The 15,329-nt window shown below is 31.2% G+C and overlaps 2 protein-coding genes and 1 pseudogene across 2 annotated transcripts; 2 read left to right on the top strand and 1 right to left on the bottom strand.

Annotated features, from left to right (window-relative positions):
- Positions 1 to 379: 379 nt before the first annotated feature.
- LOC125865697 (uncharacterized) lies at positions 380 to 2,008 on the bottom strand (annotated as a pseudogene).
- A 4,131-nt stretch (positions 2,009 to 6,139) lies between these two features.
- Positions 6,140 to 6,571, top strand: LOC125865652 (uncharacterized). The gene has a single exon (XM_049545856.1). The coding sequence runs from the start codon at positions 6,167 to 6,169 to the stop codon at positions 6,527 to 6,529; it is 363 nt and encodes a 120-aa protein (XP_049401813.1). The 5' UTR covers positions 6,140 to 6,166; the 3' UTR covers positions 6,530 to 6,571.
- A 1,789-nt stretch (positions 6,572 to 8,360) lies between these two features.
- Positions 8,361 to 10,151, top strand: LOC125865654 (uncharacterized). Its single transcript, XM_049545858.1, has 4 exons — positions 8,361 to 8,559; positions 8,786 to 8,961; positions 9,251 to 9,449; positions 9,839 to 10,151. The coding sequence occupies exons 1-4, from the start codon at positions 8,403 to 8,405 to the stop codon at positions 10,072 to 10,074; spliced, it is 768 nt and encodes a 255-aa protein (XP_049401815.1). The 5' UTR covers positions 8,361 to 8,402; the 3' UTR covers positions 10,075 to 10,151.
- The last annotated feature ends 5,178 nt before the right edge of the window (positions 10,152 to 15,329 follow it).

Here is a 15,329-nt window from a genome sequence, read left to right as displayed (position 1 = left end):
TGGACTGAAATCTCTTGTCCATTTTTTACCCTCCTCTTCAAGATCTTTCAACCTATTCATAACCTACACATAACATAACAATGAAATATTTATATATACATATATAAACATAGTAAGATTATATTATATCAAGTAGTTGTGAATAAACATAGATAATACCTTGATTCTAATATCTTCCAACATCTTAATTATTGGTTTTGACCTTGCTTCCAAAATTCATTTGTTGAATGACTCAGTAAAATTATTTTCACATGCTTGATTCTTGCAAATTGTGTCAAAATAGGCCCTGTACCAATGTTGTGCAGGGTACCATACAGATCTTCAGGAGCTTGTTCAGACATGGAGTCCATGGTTTTTAATTGATCTTGAAATTCCTCTACATATGTACTCCAAGCAGATCACCACAATAATTTTTTCATCTCTACACCTCTCCAAGTCTTGGTCCAATTGGCTTCTATGTGCCTTATGCACCATCTATGATGTGCTTTTGGAAGCAACTGACCAACAGCACCAATCAACCCCTGAAACAATAAACAACAAAACAAGTAAGTAGTTCAATTGTATACAAAAGAAAAATCAGAAAGTGAAAAAGAAATTAACAAATTATTACCTTTTGCATATCAGACATAAATGTGAATCCTTCACCATCTTTTAGATCTAATGAATTTCTCAACAACTCAATGAACCATTTCCATGTTCTGGTTGTTTCTCTATCCACCATTGCCCAAGCAAGTAGATAGAAATGCTTCACTGAATCTTGTCCAAGGGCAACCAACAATATTCCTTTACACTTACATTTTAAAAATGTTCCATCCAGCCCTATAAATGGCCTCAGACCAGCTCTCCATCCATTTTTCAAAGCTTGAAAGCAAACATACATTCTTGAAAATTTTCTTTTTCCTTGTTCCAAAGCATCTTTAGATATGTTTATCACCACATCAGAACCAGGATTGCTATCCCTCAATTCTTGAGCATAAGCCTCCAATTTGTTAAAATTATCAATAAAACTACCCTCAAGTTTCTCCAAGATAAGTCTTTTAACCCTCTTCATTTTTGAATAATTGATATTGAGGGAAAAGTGATCATCTACATCCTTCCTCATGTCTTTCACTTTGTACTTGGGGTTATTCTGAACCTTGTTCTTGAAGTAGTGTGCTAAAACTTGTTGAGTAGCTCTTTTATTCTTAAAGGCTTCCTGACATGTATGTTTTGTTTCTAAGGTCTTACTTTCAAATCCTTGACCTTTCTTAACTTCTGATATTAGACACAAAAAAGGACAACCAATATCACACTTATATCTAAGTCTGGTAGAATCACTCTTCACAACTCTAAGACCCCTCTTCCTAACAATTGAATATTAACTCACAATTCTTTTAGCTTCATCAAGATTCTTGAAGCTCATACCCTTTTCTAACTCCAAAAAATTGTCTAGTTTCTCAGTTACTTCTCTTCCTTTTTCCCTCCTAAAAAATTCCAACTCAACACTAGCATGATCACTAGCAAAAGGTTCATTTTCACCCTTCTCTTCCTCACTTGATTCACCATCAGTTACTGCATCTATTGTCACAAGACAGGCTTCATTAAGTTGATTGATATCATAATTAATTACGATATCTACTGTAATAGGGAGAGATTCATTCAGTTGGTTGCTGTCACAATCAGTTACTGCATCTACTGTGATAAGGAAAGGTTCATTAAGTTGATTGATGTCAAGAGCTGGGACATAATCTTCACCCTCGTCAACAACAAACAATTGAAGTTGAAGCACATTAGATTGAGTAGACAATACATTCTGCAGTGTTCTAATTCCTGAATCACCCAAGCATAACAATTGTTTCACCTTACTAAAACACAATTGTTCAGTGTATTCTGAACAAAGGTCTATATATGATAGCAAATTTGGATCATACTCTTTTCATACATGAGTCAATTTTTTAATGTAATTAACTTGATGAGTCAAGGCCCACTTGCCCCAGTAGTTAAAGACCACATCAACCTTTTCATCCATTCTTTGAAGAAAGTCACATGACAAATATAAAAAAAAAAAAAGAGAAAGTGACTTAGTAGAAAACAATAAAGAAAACAACAAACAAGGAATCTACCAATATTTTATGAGAAGACAAAGGGGATAGGGACCACATGTTATATGTCTATTAGATTAAATAGAGAATGCAACACCAACAATAAATAAATGCATTTAAGTATGACATACCTAACAAGAAAGCATGGAAAACAGAGAAAAATACACGAAATGTATGCCGAAAAAGATAAAACTTTCAGCTTGAGACAACATTATTAAAAAATAATAAATCGAGATAATAACGAAAACATAAAATAATGTATCTTCTAAAAACAACTACAACAAGCATATACCACATGTAACAACAGAAAAATGTAAATATACATAAAATTATAACAACATTAGAGTCCGAAATCGTAACTAAAAATACTAAAAATAGAGAAATTCTTACCTGAGTGGGTGAGGATATTAATCGCAACAGCACGAAGAACAGAAACTTCAAATTGTTGGCAAGAACGATTGAGTTCCGGTGAGCTTCGATTGAGGAAGAACAGATGAAATTTGAAGATGATGAGCGTAAAATTCTGTTTAGGTTAAAAGTTTTGGGGCTGGATATTGGGTTAAAAGGTTTGGGTAATAATGGGTTAAAAGATTTGGGTTATGGGTGGGTCTTTTGGGTGGGTTTGATTTTTTTAATTAGTTTAATTAATTATTAGGGTAGCCAATAGGATAGCGACACGTCATAAATGAATTTGTTAATTGATGTTATTATTTAGGCTGTTAAAAATAAGGGCAAAATAGAGCCTAAAGGTTAATGTCAAGGACATTTTAGGCCCGAAAGGTAGAAGAAGGGTAAATTTGTTCCAATTCGCATAGTTGAAGGGTATTTTAGGCCCTTTTCCGTTTTATGAATGGACATAAACACTCTTTTTCTTTTGAAATTCAGTTATTACTGTTCTCCTATTGAGTCTTCTGGTGAGCGCGAGTCATCGAACATAACCTGTTTGTTGCCTAGGGCACTTATTCTAGCACTAATAACTTAAACAGAAATGATAACTTCTGAGTTCTGACCATAGAGGGCTTCTTTATTGTTTGAATATATTTTTACTTTGATGGATTAGGGATTTTGATCATCTGGACTTCAATATTAGGCATGTCTCACTCTTTGTTTTGGTGTTTTTTACAAAATAATCTTGATATTTAGGTAAAAACTTGGAAGCATATCAAATACTCACTCTGTCCCTAATTACTTGTTCACTTTTGAATTGGCATATCTATTAAAAAAACAATTATTGACATAGTGAGTTTATCATTTTACCCCTATTAATTATGAAGTGGATGAATTAAAAACTTAAGATTTTCAAAAAGTTCTACCGTTTTTAATTAATTGGGGGTATAATAGGTAAAGAAAAAAATTGTCCTTTCTTGATTTGTTAAAATTGACAAGTAATTAGGGACAACTAAAAAGGAAAAAATGGATAAGTAAATAGGGGCAGAGGGAGTAGTAAACAAGGTTGAAACTTCCAAGAAAAAAAAACACAATCCTTAGAGTGAATTGACTATATTCCAAACCGACAGAGGTGAACAAGTATAGTATACTAGGGCGCTTGAGAGAACCATGTCGAAGGAACTCGACAAAATGACCCCATAACTTGATGAGAAAGGGTACGATCATTATCAGCTCATACTTCTTGATGCCTACACATTGAAAGTGAAATTTGGGAACAAGAAAGCCCCACCTAATGGAAAATGGGATATTTGATCCTCTTTAAAATGTCTATTATTTGCTCTAACTAGTTGTTTGCTTTTGGTTAAGAGTATAAAAAGGCCATAACTTTTTATTCCCACGCCATGCGAATTTGAATTAGTTAGAATCTCAAAGCAAGTAACAAATATCGAGTTGGAAAAAAAAAACCAAGCATGAATATCACTAGCTTAAATACTTAATCTAACACAAGCATGTAATTGACCCAACTAGAGAAGAATCCACACTAGTATTTTACTTTACCTATGTCGACTTGACACCTCTCTTATTTAAATGCATTCGTTAGAAGTTTATGTTACTAAATTAATTTTATTAATTATGGTTTGAAAATCTAAATTTGACTATTAATACTTTATATAGTTATTTAATAGTAAAAGTAAGATTGAAAGCAACTACAGTAATATATATTTTTTAATTTGCTAAAATAAGTATAAAATAATGATCTTTTTTTCTTTTTAAATATATAAAAACCAAGTAAAATGAAATGGATGCAGTACATAATCTCTCTAATTATAAGAAGACTTGCTATTTATTGTTTACCAACAATGAGTAGCACGATACTCCTTCTGTCCATGTTTAATTGTAATGTTGTGCTTTTCAAAAGTCAATTCAATTAATTTTCAAAGCTAAATTAGATTACATTAATTCGATATTTTAAACAAAAAATTTAGATATTCAAAAACTATATTGAAAGTACTATAAATTGTAATTTTTTACATATCAATATGATGAAAAAATACATAGTGCTATATTAGTCAAAATTCTTGTTGTTTGACTCTAAAAGAGGAAACCATGGCAATTAAAGTGGACGGAGGGAGTAATTAATTTTCTTTTCTCTTCTTTCTTCTGGACAATTCATTGAAGTTTTCCACATTTGATTATGAATATCAATAAATTCCACAAATATTTTATTTCATTATTTATATTAAAATAATGAAATTAGCTATTTCATATATATATATATATATATATATATACACAGGGGCGGATCTATAGTGTGTCCAGGGGGTCATCCGACCCCCCTCGGAAAAAAAATTACACTGTATATATAAGATCAATTTTTTTTGTGTACGTGTATATATTTAAAATTGAACCTCTTGAGCATATGTCAAAGGAGTAGCTCAGTGGTTTATGAGGGTCAGGATTCAGCCTATGTGAGCTTTGGGTCACGGGTTCGATTCCAGGCAACAACATTCTTTTTATTTGAACTCCCTTGATAGAATTCCTGGCTCCGCCACTATATATATATATATATCCCAACAACCAAATAATCCTTTAAATAATAACCCACTCTCCAGTCATATGCTCAATATTTATTTTTCTAAAACTGTTTTTAAAGTCAACCTAATTCTTTTAAAGTAAATTAATTTGCATGATTAAAGCACTTTCACCGCTAATAATGTGAACTTATAAACTATAAAGTACACCACACATGGAGCATTATCCCACTAATATCGATGTCCACATTTTCCATGCCTCACACTATTTTCACATTCTATATAATATTGTTCATTTCTCTCAATTTATATGATATAATTATATTAGTTTAAAATAAATGATATTTTTTAAGGAAAAAGTATTAATATCTTTTTAGACTATGACCTAAATTTCAGAAATACACATTAACTAAACTAAGGTCCGATTACCCCTAAACTCATTTTATTTGTAATTTTGTACACCTTTTTGGCTTACCTGGCATCCAAATATCTCCCACACGCCTCAACTGCGTGAAGCGATAGGTGTGCCACATTAGCCAAAAGATGTACAATATTATATATAAAAGGAATTCAGGGGTAATAAGACCTTAGTTTAGTTAATGTGTATCTCTGAGATTTCGGTCATAGTCTAGGAATACTTATGCCTTCTCCCATATTTTTTATATTGAGTTAATTATTAAAAAGCATACATTTAAATTATTATATATTTGCTAGTTTCATACTCTAATTATTCATTGTTCAATTTATCAATATAAACTATCACCTTTTTGTAGAGACATATTTTAATTATGATTTTCTTCATTATTTGAGAATAAATATTTGATTAATTCAGTATTAAATTGTGTTTAATTAAAAAAAGTGATAACTCAAATTGTTAAAGAGAATAATGGATAATCAAAATAAAATAATAGTTTAAATACTCCTTTTTGACCGTTAATCCTTTTATACTTAATAATTTGACTTTAAAAAAATTATTTTATTTCTAGTGAGATGATTTATTGATAAATAATAGTATTTTTATAGATATTTAGATTTGGATTATTTCACAAATCTCCTTAAGACGGAAGAGGGAGTATATAATAACCTCTTTGTTCTGACAATTGTCTTTCATACCCATTACACACAACAACAAAAAGAAAAGGTGAAAACAAAAATTTCACTGAAATGGCGGAGTTTCTGAAGATGAATTCTCCGGCGATATACGGCGGCAGAAGACGGCAGCTCTGGCAGTCTCCTAGGGTGGTAGACTCCGTATCCTGCCGCCAGCTGTACTTGAGAAGCGCTTATACGTTCTCGAGAAAAGAAACTGTTCCTCAAAAAACTAAGAAGTGTCTCGGAAAAGTCAGAGAAAGAGTGGCGAACGGCGGCAAAAAGAAGGGGAAAATCGGTCGGAGACGGCGGCGCGTGAGGAGTTTCACGGCGGTGAGGAGAGTGAAGAAAATTTGTTGTGCGGCGTTGTGCGGTGTTTTCCGAAAGCTGTTAGCGTGTACTGCTACTGTTGATGATGTTGTCGATCATGAAAGTTAAAAAAAAAAGTCAGTGTTAGTTACAGTATTTTTAATATTTTTTTTCTCTTTTTGTCTTTTTTACCTTTAATTTTTTTTTTTTATAGTTTGTATTAAAAAAAAAATAAAGTGTTTTATTTCTTTTTCTTTGGCCAAATATTAAAGCATGAGCATGAATTAGTTTAAATTTTTACTTGAATTGTCGTGGACGATTGAGATTTACCTATCCTTATTCAAAGTTCTTTAAGTTTTAATTCTTAGAATGACTTTTCTTTTTGTTCGAAATGTCGCCAGTAGAAATAGGCTTTGCAACGCATAAATTAGGATATCAATGCAAGCAGCGAATATCAGATGAGAAATAAAAGAAAGGTGCAACATTTGTTATTACTTTGTTCTATTTAATTTATTTTTTTCTTGAGATTCTAGATTCGAATTGTGAATATATAAAAATCATGATAAGAAGTGTGTTCCCTATATATAAATTAGGATATACACGGCGTAAGTGCAATTAACTGAGGCTTCAATTTTTGTATCAGACACTGAATGAAATAGCTATCATATGTATGGTTATACGTTTAGAGTATAGGATCCTTAGACAAAACAACTCATAATTGAAATATGCAATTGCTCTACTGTAGAAAAGAAAAAAAAAAAGAAAAGGTAGAGATGTAACCGTAATTAAATGAGCAAATGATAATGCAAGATTAAATTGAAGATTCCAATTAACGGCTATTGACCATGAAAATAAGGTTGTTTATTACTGTAATTAATGTGACATTAAAGGCCTTCAAAGTGGTTAACCTCAAATCATTAACATCACTCAACTATATCCCCAAAAATACCCTTTAAAATATGAGTACTTATTATTTAGCTCATCAACTCATATCTTAACACTACAAAATAAAAAGACATAACACAAAAGCACCATTTAATTTGACCTTAATTTGTATTTATTTTCTCTAACTTTGGGGTAAACAAATATACATTTAAATTTGAATGATTTTAAAAAAATAGATAATTTTATCCCATGTGACAATTTTGTTTCCTACGTGTATTATGCCACATAAGATATATATATATATATATATATATATACTTGTTCAATTTTATAAAAATTTAAGTATCTATTTGTGCACCCAAAATTACTTAAGCATCAGACTACACAAAAGAATTTACAGATCGATAATCTAATTTACATTCATTTTTTCTATCAAAGAAAATTGGAAAAACTTCATATAACTTATTGGGGATTTTTGAAATTTCCAAGAATAACACTTTTGAGGTGCTTAGTATATACTACCTCCGTCCACTTTTATTTGTCATGTTGCACTTTTCAAAAGTCAATTTGACTAATTTTCAAAGTTAAATTAGATTACATTAATTCAATATTTTAAACATAAAACTTAGATATTCAAAAACTATACTAAAAGTACTATCAATTGTAATTTATTGCATATCAATATGATGAAAAAATACACCGTAAAATGTTAGTCAAAGTTCTTATAGTTTGACTCTAAAAAAGAAAACCATGACAATTAAAATCGGAAGGAGGGAGTATATATTTTTTTGAGGAAAATAGTGATAAGTGAATATATTATTCTAAAAAAAAAACTTTTTGTAGACAATTCTCAAAATTTTGATGGCCATTTAAAGAATCAACATTGTTCCTAATGTAAACATGGTGCTCTAATACAAACATTATTGATTATTTTTACGGCTTAAACCAGTGACCTCAATTTTATCAGGCTCCGAGGCAAAACCCAATAAAATAAAAGTGTAATTGGTGTAATACACATATAAAATTGGTGTCAAATAAAAAATGCTAACGGTTGAATAGCGCGCGAACTGCTCATCAGCATTTTCCTAACAAGCAAAATGCCGAGCCTTGTTCCGCCATGAAAGGTCTCCGTAATAATTACGGAAACCTTTCATGTAATCTCCTTCATCATCTGTCCCATACACAATCAAAAATAAACTTTTACATGTCAACGATGCATCGAATTCCAATCGTGTTAATTTTCTGTACCTCACTTTTTCTCAGATTGCTCCCAGGTATATTTCATTTTGGTTTTTATAAAAAAAAAATTGTTTTTTTTTTCGATTAGTTGGTTATATGAATATCGTATATAAAGATACTCATTCTTGCGAATTGATTTCTTTGATAGTCACTCAAGTAATATGCCTTTCTAAGATAATAAAATATTACTCGGCTGCGTTGCCCAATCCATGTTTCCTGGGTTTAAAGGAGATAAACAATTGATCATTTTTGTTTGTGCAGGATTAGTTAGAGCTGCAATTGTTACACTTGATTCGATTGAAATATATAAGAAACATGAAATCTTCGGATCAAAACCAACAGTATTTTTTCGGTGTAAGGGGGAAAACTGGACAATTCTGCCAGATGTGAAGAAAAAACATGTTTTGTATATCTTCAAGGGCGAAGAGTCTTGGCAGGTTTATAATGATGAAATCTCTCTCAATTCTTCTATTTACTTTCCGTGGAATTTTCTCCATGTGACCCATAGGTTATGAGTTTGAGTCGTGAAATCAGTCACTAATGCAGGGTGTGACCCTTCTCCGGACCTACATGAACACAAAATGTTTTGTGCTCCGAACTGTCATTTAATATCAATAACCATTTGTCACGATGTTTGGTCATCAAAATGCATATAAAACATGAATGTTTATGGCATACGATAAATCTCCTTCCAGAATTTGACATTGATTAAATTTGATGTTTTAGCCTTTGACAGAGCTTACAGATAAAAAGTGCAAACGATGCGGGATCTATGAGAAGGACACGATAAAGCCTGACGATACGTTTGATGAGTGGGAGTTATGTCCTTCTGATTTCACTAGTCCTCATGGAAAGTATAGTCATTACATAAAGAAAGAGTTCAAAGCCACATTTTTGTGTCCAGAGTGTATCCACCATCGCGATGGTAAGTTTTCTTATTCCTTAATGATATCTAATCTTCTCTTACTTTATATTATAAGAGTTGCACTTTTTTCGTTATACCCAGGCATATCATAATAAGTATTCAGATAAACTGCACATCAGAAATTGTGTAGGTTCACTAGTAGTTCCCTGAGAGGCAGGGCGGAGCTGATTGTTAATTTAGAACTCAGTAACTTACCCAAAATCTATAAACTTTAAATCCCGACTCCGCCTTTGTAAGGGAGGAAACAAGCATAATGTTATCCCTCCCGCCCCCTCTTGTGGGGAGAATGGTGTAAAAAATAATACTGAATAAGCTTTTGATTTGCATACAAATCGATTTGTTAGACATAGTAAGTACTAATTTTGCATTTTGTTGCATTGTTATTGTAGCTTCACATCACTCATCTGGCTCACAAAAAGGCGGAAAGAGATCAATGCACTGGGCTTTCATACTTCTCATAGGTGCTTCAGTGTTGATTGTTTTAGTTATTGGAGCAGTTATTACCTACAAATGTTGGAAGCAAAAAAAGAGGCAGAACGAGCAAGCTCGTTTCTTGAAGCTGTTTGAAGAGGACGATGACATAGATGACGAACTAGGCATTGGGCCACTTAGTCATGTTATTTAGGAAACTAGTACTATCATTTTTCACGTCTCAACATATCGTGTACATGCTTGACGTAGTTGTACAGTAGAACTTAAATGGGGATTATTTTTTGTATGGAATCATATTATTGCAAGAGAATGTAGCCAATGTAGGTAGAGCCATGAGCTTGGAAGTTAGAACGCGACAATTGGAGATTTATGAGACTGAACAGCCTTTTTGAATAGAATTTTTCTGGGTAAATTGCACTCAACGTACTGTAAGATGAATCGATTGATAGATGCATCCTGTATTCTACATTCACATTTGTACGATGTGTTCACTAGAAGATTTATCATAAGATATGTATTTCTATTGGTTTTCGGTTGTTCAAGAAGTTGTATACGAACGATGTTTATCAAATTGATGAGATTCCCTGCAATCAAATTAGACGCCTCAAGTAGACCTTGTTCATTTTAAACACCTATAGTAAGTCTTGATTGTGGCATTTTGATATTTTTTTTTTTCATATTTTCAGATTTAGCTTAGGCGCGTTGGACAAACACTTTTTACGTGGAGAAATAAACAAATCTACATGTGACACGTGGATTTATTTTATTTTAATAAAAAAACTTTGTTTTCTTTGTTTTTTCTCCATATCTCTAACCTAGGCCCCACCCCTTTCTTCATTCTTCTTCTAAAACCCCACCAAGAACACGAGAAAAGTACAATTCTTATTTTGTCTTCTCACAAGTCACTATAGTTGCAAAGGAAGACAAATATATATAAGAATTAATCTCCATTGTAATTGCGAGATTAATTATAAATTTGAAAATTAATTATCTCTGTAATTTTAAATAATTATTTATTTCATTACTAGTGGATATACAAAAAATTAGGTTGAGGTTGAAACGATATGAAAAGTAAAATTTTAGGGAAATACTTCTATTTCGAAACTGTAATCAATTTTCTGTTTTGATGTTCGATAGAACTTCTCACTTGAGAGGAAACGATTAGTGATAAGCGAAGCGATTACTATCTGACAGGAAACTATGGATGAAAAATTAAATATGAGATCAGAAAATAAAAAAGGAAAAATTACAATAATATACTACTTAAGACTTTAATTAACAATATATGCACATACTTTTATTTAATTATAAACATAGTTTATAAATTACATACGTAGCATAATAATTAATTTTTTATGTTAATTTAATTATATAAATTTGATTTTCTTCTCTCCTATTTTTGGGATTATATGCCTTATTTCTCTCCCAATTACAGTTTTATTTGCACACGTTACTGCCTTTTGAATGATATTATTTTATTTTCTTCCTTTTTAATTCAATGAATGTAAAGTAAGACCTTTTTACTTTTCCAACAATTTATTCTTTCTAAATATTCATTATTCCCTATGTAGTTTTATTTGGAGAGAAATTATAACCATTGTTGTCTTTCTATCTTGCGTTCATATTCATCATTTTCACCATTCTTTTCTTTCTCACTAGTTTAATGCTTTCACCATTTTTATGTTTTCTCTTAAGGTCAGTCATCCCTCAATATTATATAATACAAACAATTTAGCCATTATATACGACCAATAAATTTGAACAGTTATATCATATTTTCACCAAAAAAAGCATAATGTAGTAAATCAACATGTAATTGATCACCAATGTTACAACAGTAATTACACCACTATTATAAATTGAACCATATTATGAAATAGCTAATTAACCAAATATGGATTAAATTGTGATTAACATTCATTAAAAAAAAATATGAATTTCAACAAAGACCTAAAAGATTCAAATGTATACTTTTAAAAAAAAAACACCAATGCAAATTCTGAGGCGCAAATTTGGGGCAAGTCTTTTTTGTTATGCCCTGGTGTACCACATTTACTACAAGTGACTTTACACCTTTTGAAGTTTTCTACGTTGAATTCCTTCTTACGATCATTGTTTGTTGGTCTTCCTTATTGTTTTCTTGCAATTGATGGTAACACTATTCTTCCATAATATGTGATTGAATATACCAAGTGCTTTCGCAAGGCATTGGATCAATTGAGATTGCATAAGTATCTTGAAAAGTCTTAGAACTATAATAAGCTGAACAATAATCTTCAGGGTGTTTGTTTTTGTATCTGATAGCAGCAACTGTGTGACTACAAGAAATCTCATATTGTAATCCACGTACTTACCTGTGTTAGATTACAATTTATTGTTAACCAATCTCCAAAATAATTTTGGACAACCCACAATACACTATAAAATACACCAATAGATGAACCAAAAAAATACCATGAAAATTGATGTTTATATACAACCTAAATATATCAATTACACCAAAAAATACACTATCTAAATTCCTAGCAAAAAGGCTATCATCTGTGGTAGCCTGCTGTCCATTAAGAATAGAAGTGCTGCAACTCAAGCCCTTTTTCCCTGAATCAATGTAGAAGCCTCAAATACACCAATAAATGAACCAAAAAACTACCATGTTAATTGGTGAATATATATGACCTTAAATATGTCAATTACACTAGAAAATACACTATATACACAAATAGATGAACCAAAAAACTATCATGTTAGTTGGTGTATATACGACCTAAAATTAACAATTCTACCAAGATATACACAATAAATACACCAATAGATGAACCAAAAAACTACCATGAAAATTGGTGCCTATATTCTACCTAAATATATCAATTATACCAGAGCATACATCACAAATACACCAATAAATGAACCAAAAAACTACCATGAAAGTTGGTGTTTATATATGACCTAAATATATCAATTATATCAGAAAATACACTATCTACTACCCCAATAGATGAACCAAAAAAATATCACGTTAGTTGGTGTTTAAATACATTATAAAATATACAATTACATCAGAACATAAACCCAAAAAACTATCCCAATTTTTTATGTTTATTAACAATCAATATACACCATCAACTACATCAAATCACCTACACCAAATACACTATCAATTACACCTAGTCTTTTACCAAAATAATATTCAAGGAATTTGGCGTTTATATCACTCACACCAAAAATAAATAATGAATAATGGTGTTTATAAAAACATAATATAGAATTGAACCTAATAATATACCTAAAACGATTAATAATATTTATTGTTTATTCAAGAATTGAAATCAGTCAATTGTTGCACCAGATCATTTACCAAAGCATATGAATTTTATACCTAACCACAAAAACATACAATTCAAACCAAAGAATAAATACCAAAACGACCTAATATAGATTGTAAGAAAAATGATCATACAAAAAAATCACAAATATATTAAAATAATCGCATAAAAAACACCAATTCAATAGTTATTTGTTCAAATACCTGATGCGTCCCATCGTTCATTGTGTTGAATTAGAATTCAAAAATTATTGGTATCCATGTTTCAACAATCTATCAGAATGAGTAGAAAGAGAATTTTATTTTTGTTAAAAACCTTTCTTCATGAGAGAGAATATAAATTCTAGGTTTTTGTTTTTAAACTATAAATTCTAGTTTTGAAAAAAAACTATAGCTATATAAGTGAAAAAAAAAATTATTGCTATATAGTAGTAATTAAGGTACTTAAGTTGTATACTTAAGTTTTTTGCCCGTTTCTATTGTGTCATTTGGACACTTCTCGCTGACTCAACATTATACGTGTGTGACAGGAATTCTGAGCGTGTTTGAGAAGTTTTTTTGAGAATTTTTTTTTGCCGTCTTCTTCCTCACTTTTCTCTCTCCTTCCACCACTCTTCTGAATTTTCTTTTTCTTGTTCTTCCTCCTCAGGATCTCTCTGCCACTTTTCATCATACCAATTTTTTGTTAAGTTAGTATATTACTTGATTTCTTCTTCTTTCTTGAGAATCAATTTTTTATTGGGCAAAAAACTTAAGTATACAACTTAAGTACCTTAATTACTATATATCAATAGTTTTTTTTTTAAAAAAAACTAGAATTTATAGTTAAAAAAAAAAAAAGAGTGGTGGAAGGAGAGAGAAAAGTAAGGAAGAAGACGGCAAAATTTTTTTTCTCAAAAAAACTTCTCAAACACACTCAGAATTCGTGTCGCACACGTATAATGCTGAGTCAGCGAGAAGTGTCCAAATGACACAATAGAAACCTACTATCGGTGTTCAAAATGAACAAATCTATTTGAGGTGTTTAAGTGATAGTTGGTGCCAACTTTAAGGGGCTACCGATAGGTTTAGCCTAATAAATAATAAATAAAGTGACATGAACTATGGTGAGGCTATAGGAGTTTTTCTCCGGATCCTTATAGATGGTTCTATAAAGGTTTTGGAAAAAAAAGTATCTGAAAGCCGTATCAACCAAAAATCCATGGGCTAACAGACAAAAAAAAAATGACAAGACCACCAAATTCCATTTGAGTGGCCCCTAAATGCTAAAAAAGTGGTGTGGATCATGGTGAGGCTATAGAATTGTTCCCGAGGTCATTGTGGATGGTTCTATAAAGATTTTGGAAAAAAGTCCTAAAAAATTGGCGTGATTTTGAAAAAAAAATGCTGAGAAAATTACCTAATTCATGTTGAGTTGCCCTTAAATGCTAAAAACAATGGTGTGGTTCATGGTGAAGCTATAAGAATTTTCCCCTAGGTCTTTACGGATGATTCCGTAATGGTTTTGGAAAAAAAAGTGTCTGGAAGCTATATTGCCGAGAAATTCATGGGTTAACACACAATAAAAACTGAGAAAATCGTATAATTCTTGTTGAGTGACCCCTAAATGCGAAAATATGTAGTGTGGATCATGGTGAAGCTATAAGAATCGTTCCCATATCTTTGTGGATGATTCTGTAAATTGTTTTTTTAAAAATGTCTAGAAGTTGTATCGCCAGAAAACCCATGGATTAACACCCTTGGAAAACTGAGAAAATCACATAATTTCTATTGAGTGACATCTAAGTGCTAAAAAAATTATCGTGGATCATGGTGTGGGTATAGGAATTGTTCCCATAGTCCTTAGTATGGTTCTGTAAAGGTATTGGATAAAAGTGTCCAAAGCCATTTCACCAAAAAATCTATAGTCTGTTGTGCCGTAATTTTACTAACCTTAGCAAAATCACTATTTTGAAATGCTCTAAGTATAAATCAATTTGAGAAATACTTAGAAAGAGTCGCCACTTAATTTTTTAAAGAAATTAAGAAAACTTATAATTTTCAAAGATTTAAACAGAAAAAATCATTTTGAAAATACCAAAGAAGGTTCGGGGTTCAATTTACACTTTGAGAAGGGTTTAAGCATT

This window comes from Solanum stenotomum, chromosome 5, assembly GCF_019186545.1.
Source record: "Solanum stenotomum isolate F172 chromosome 5, ASM1918654v1, whole genome shotgun sequence".
In the NCBI taxonomy this organism is placed as follows: Eukaryota; Viridiplantae; Streptophyta; class Magnoliopsida; order Solanales; family Solanaceae; genus Solanum; species Solanum stenotomum.
This window is presented reverse-complemented; position numbering and strand designations above follow the sequence as displayed.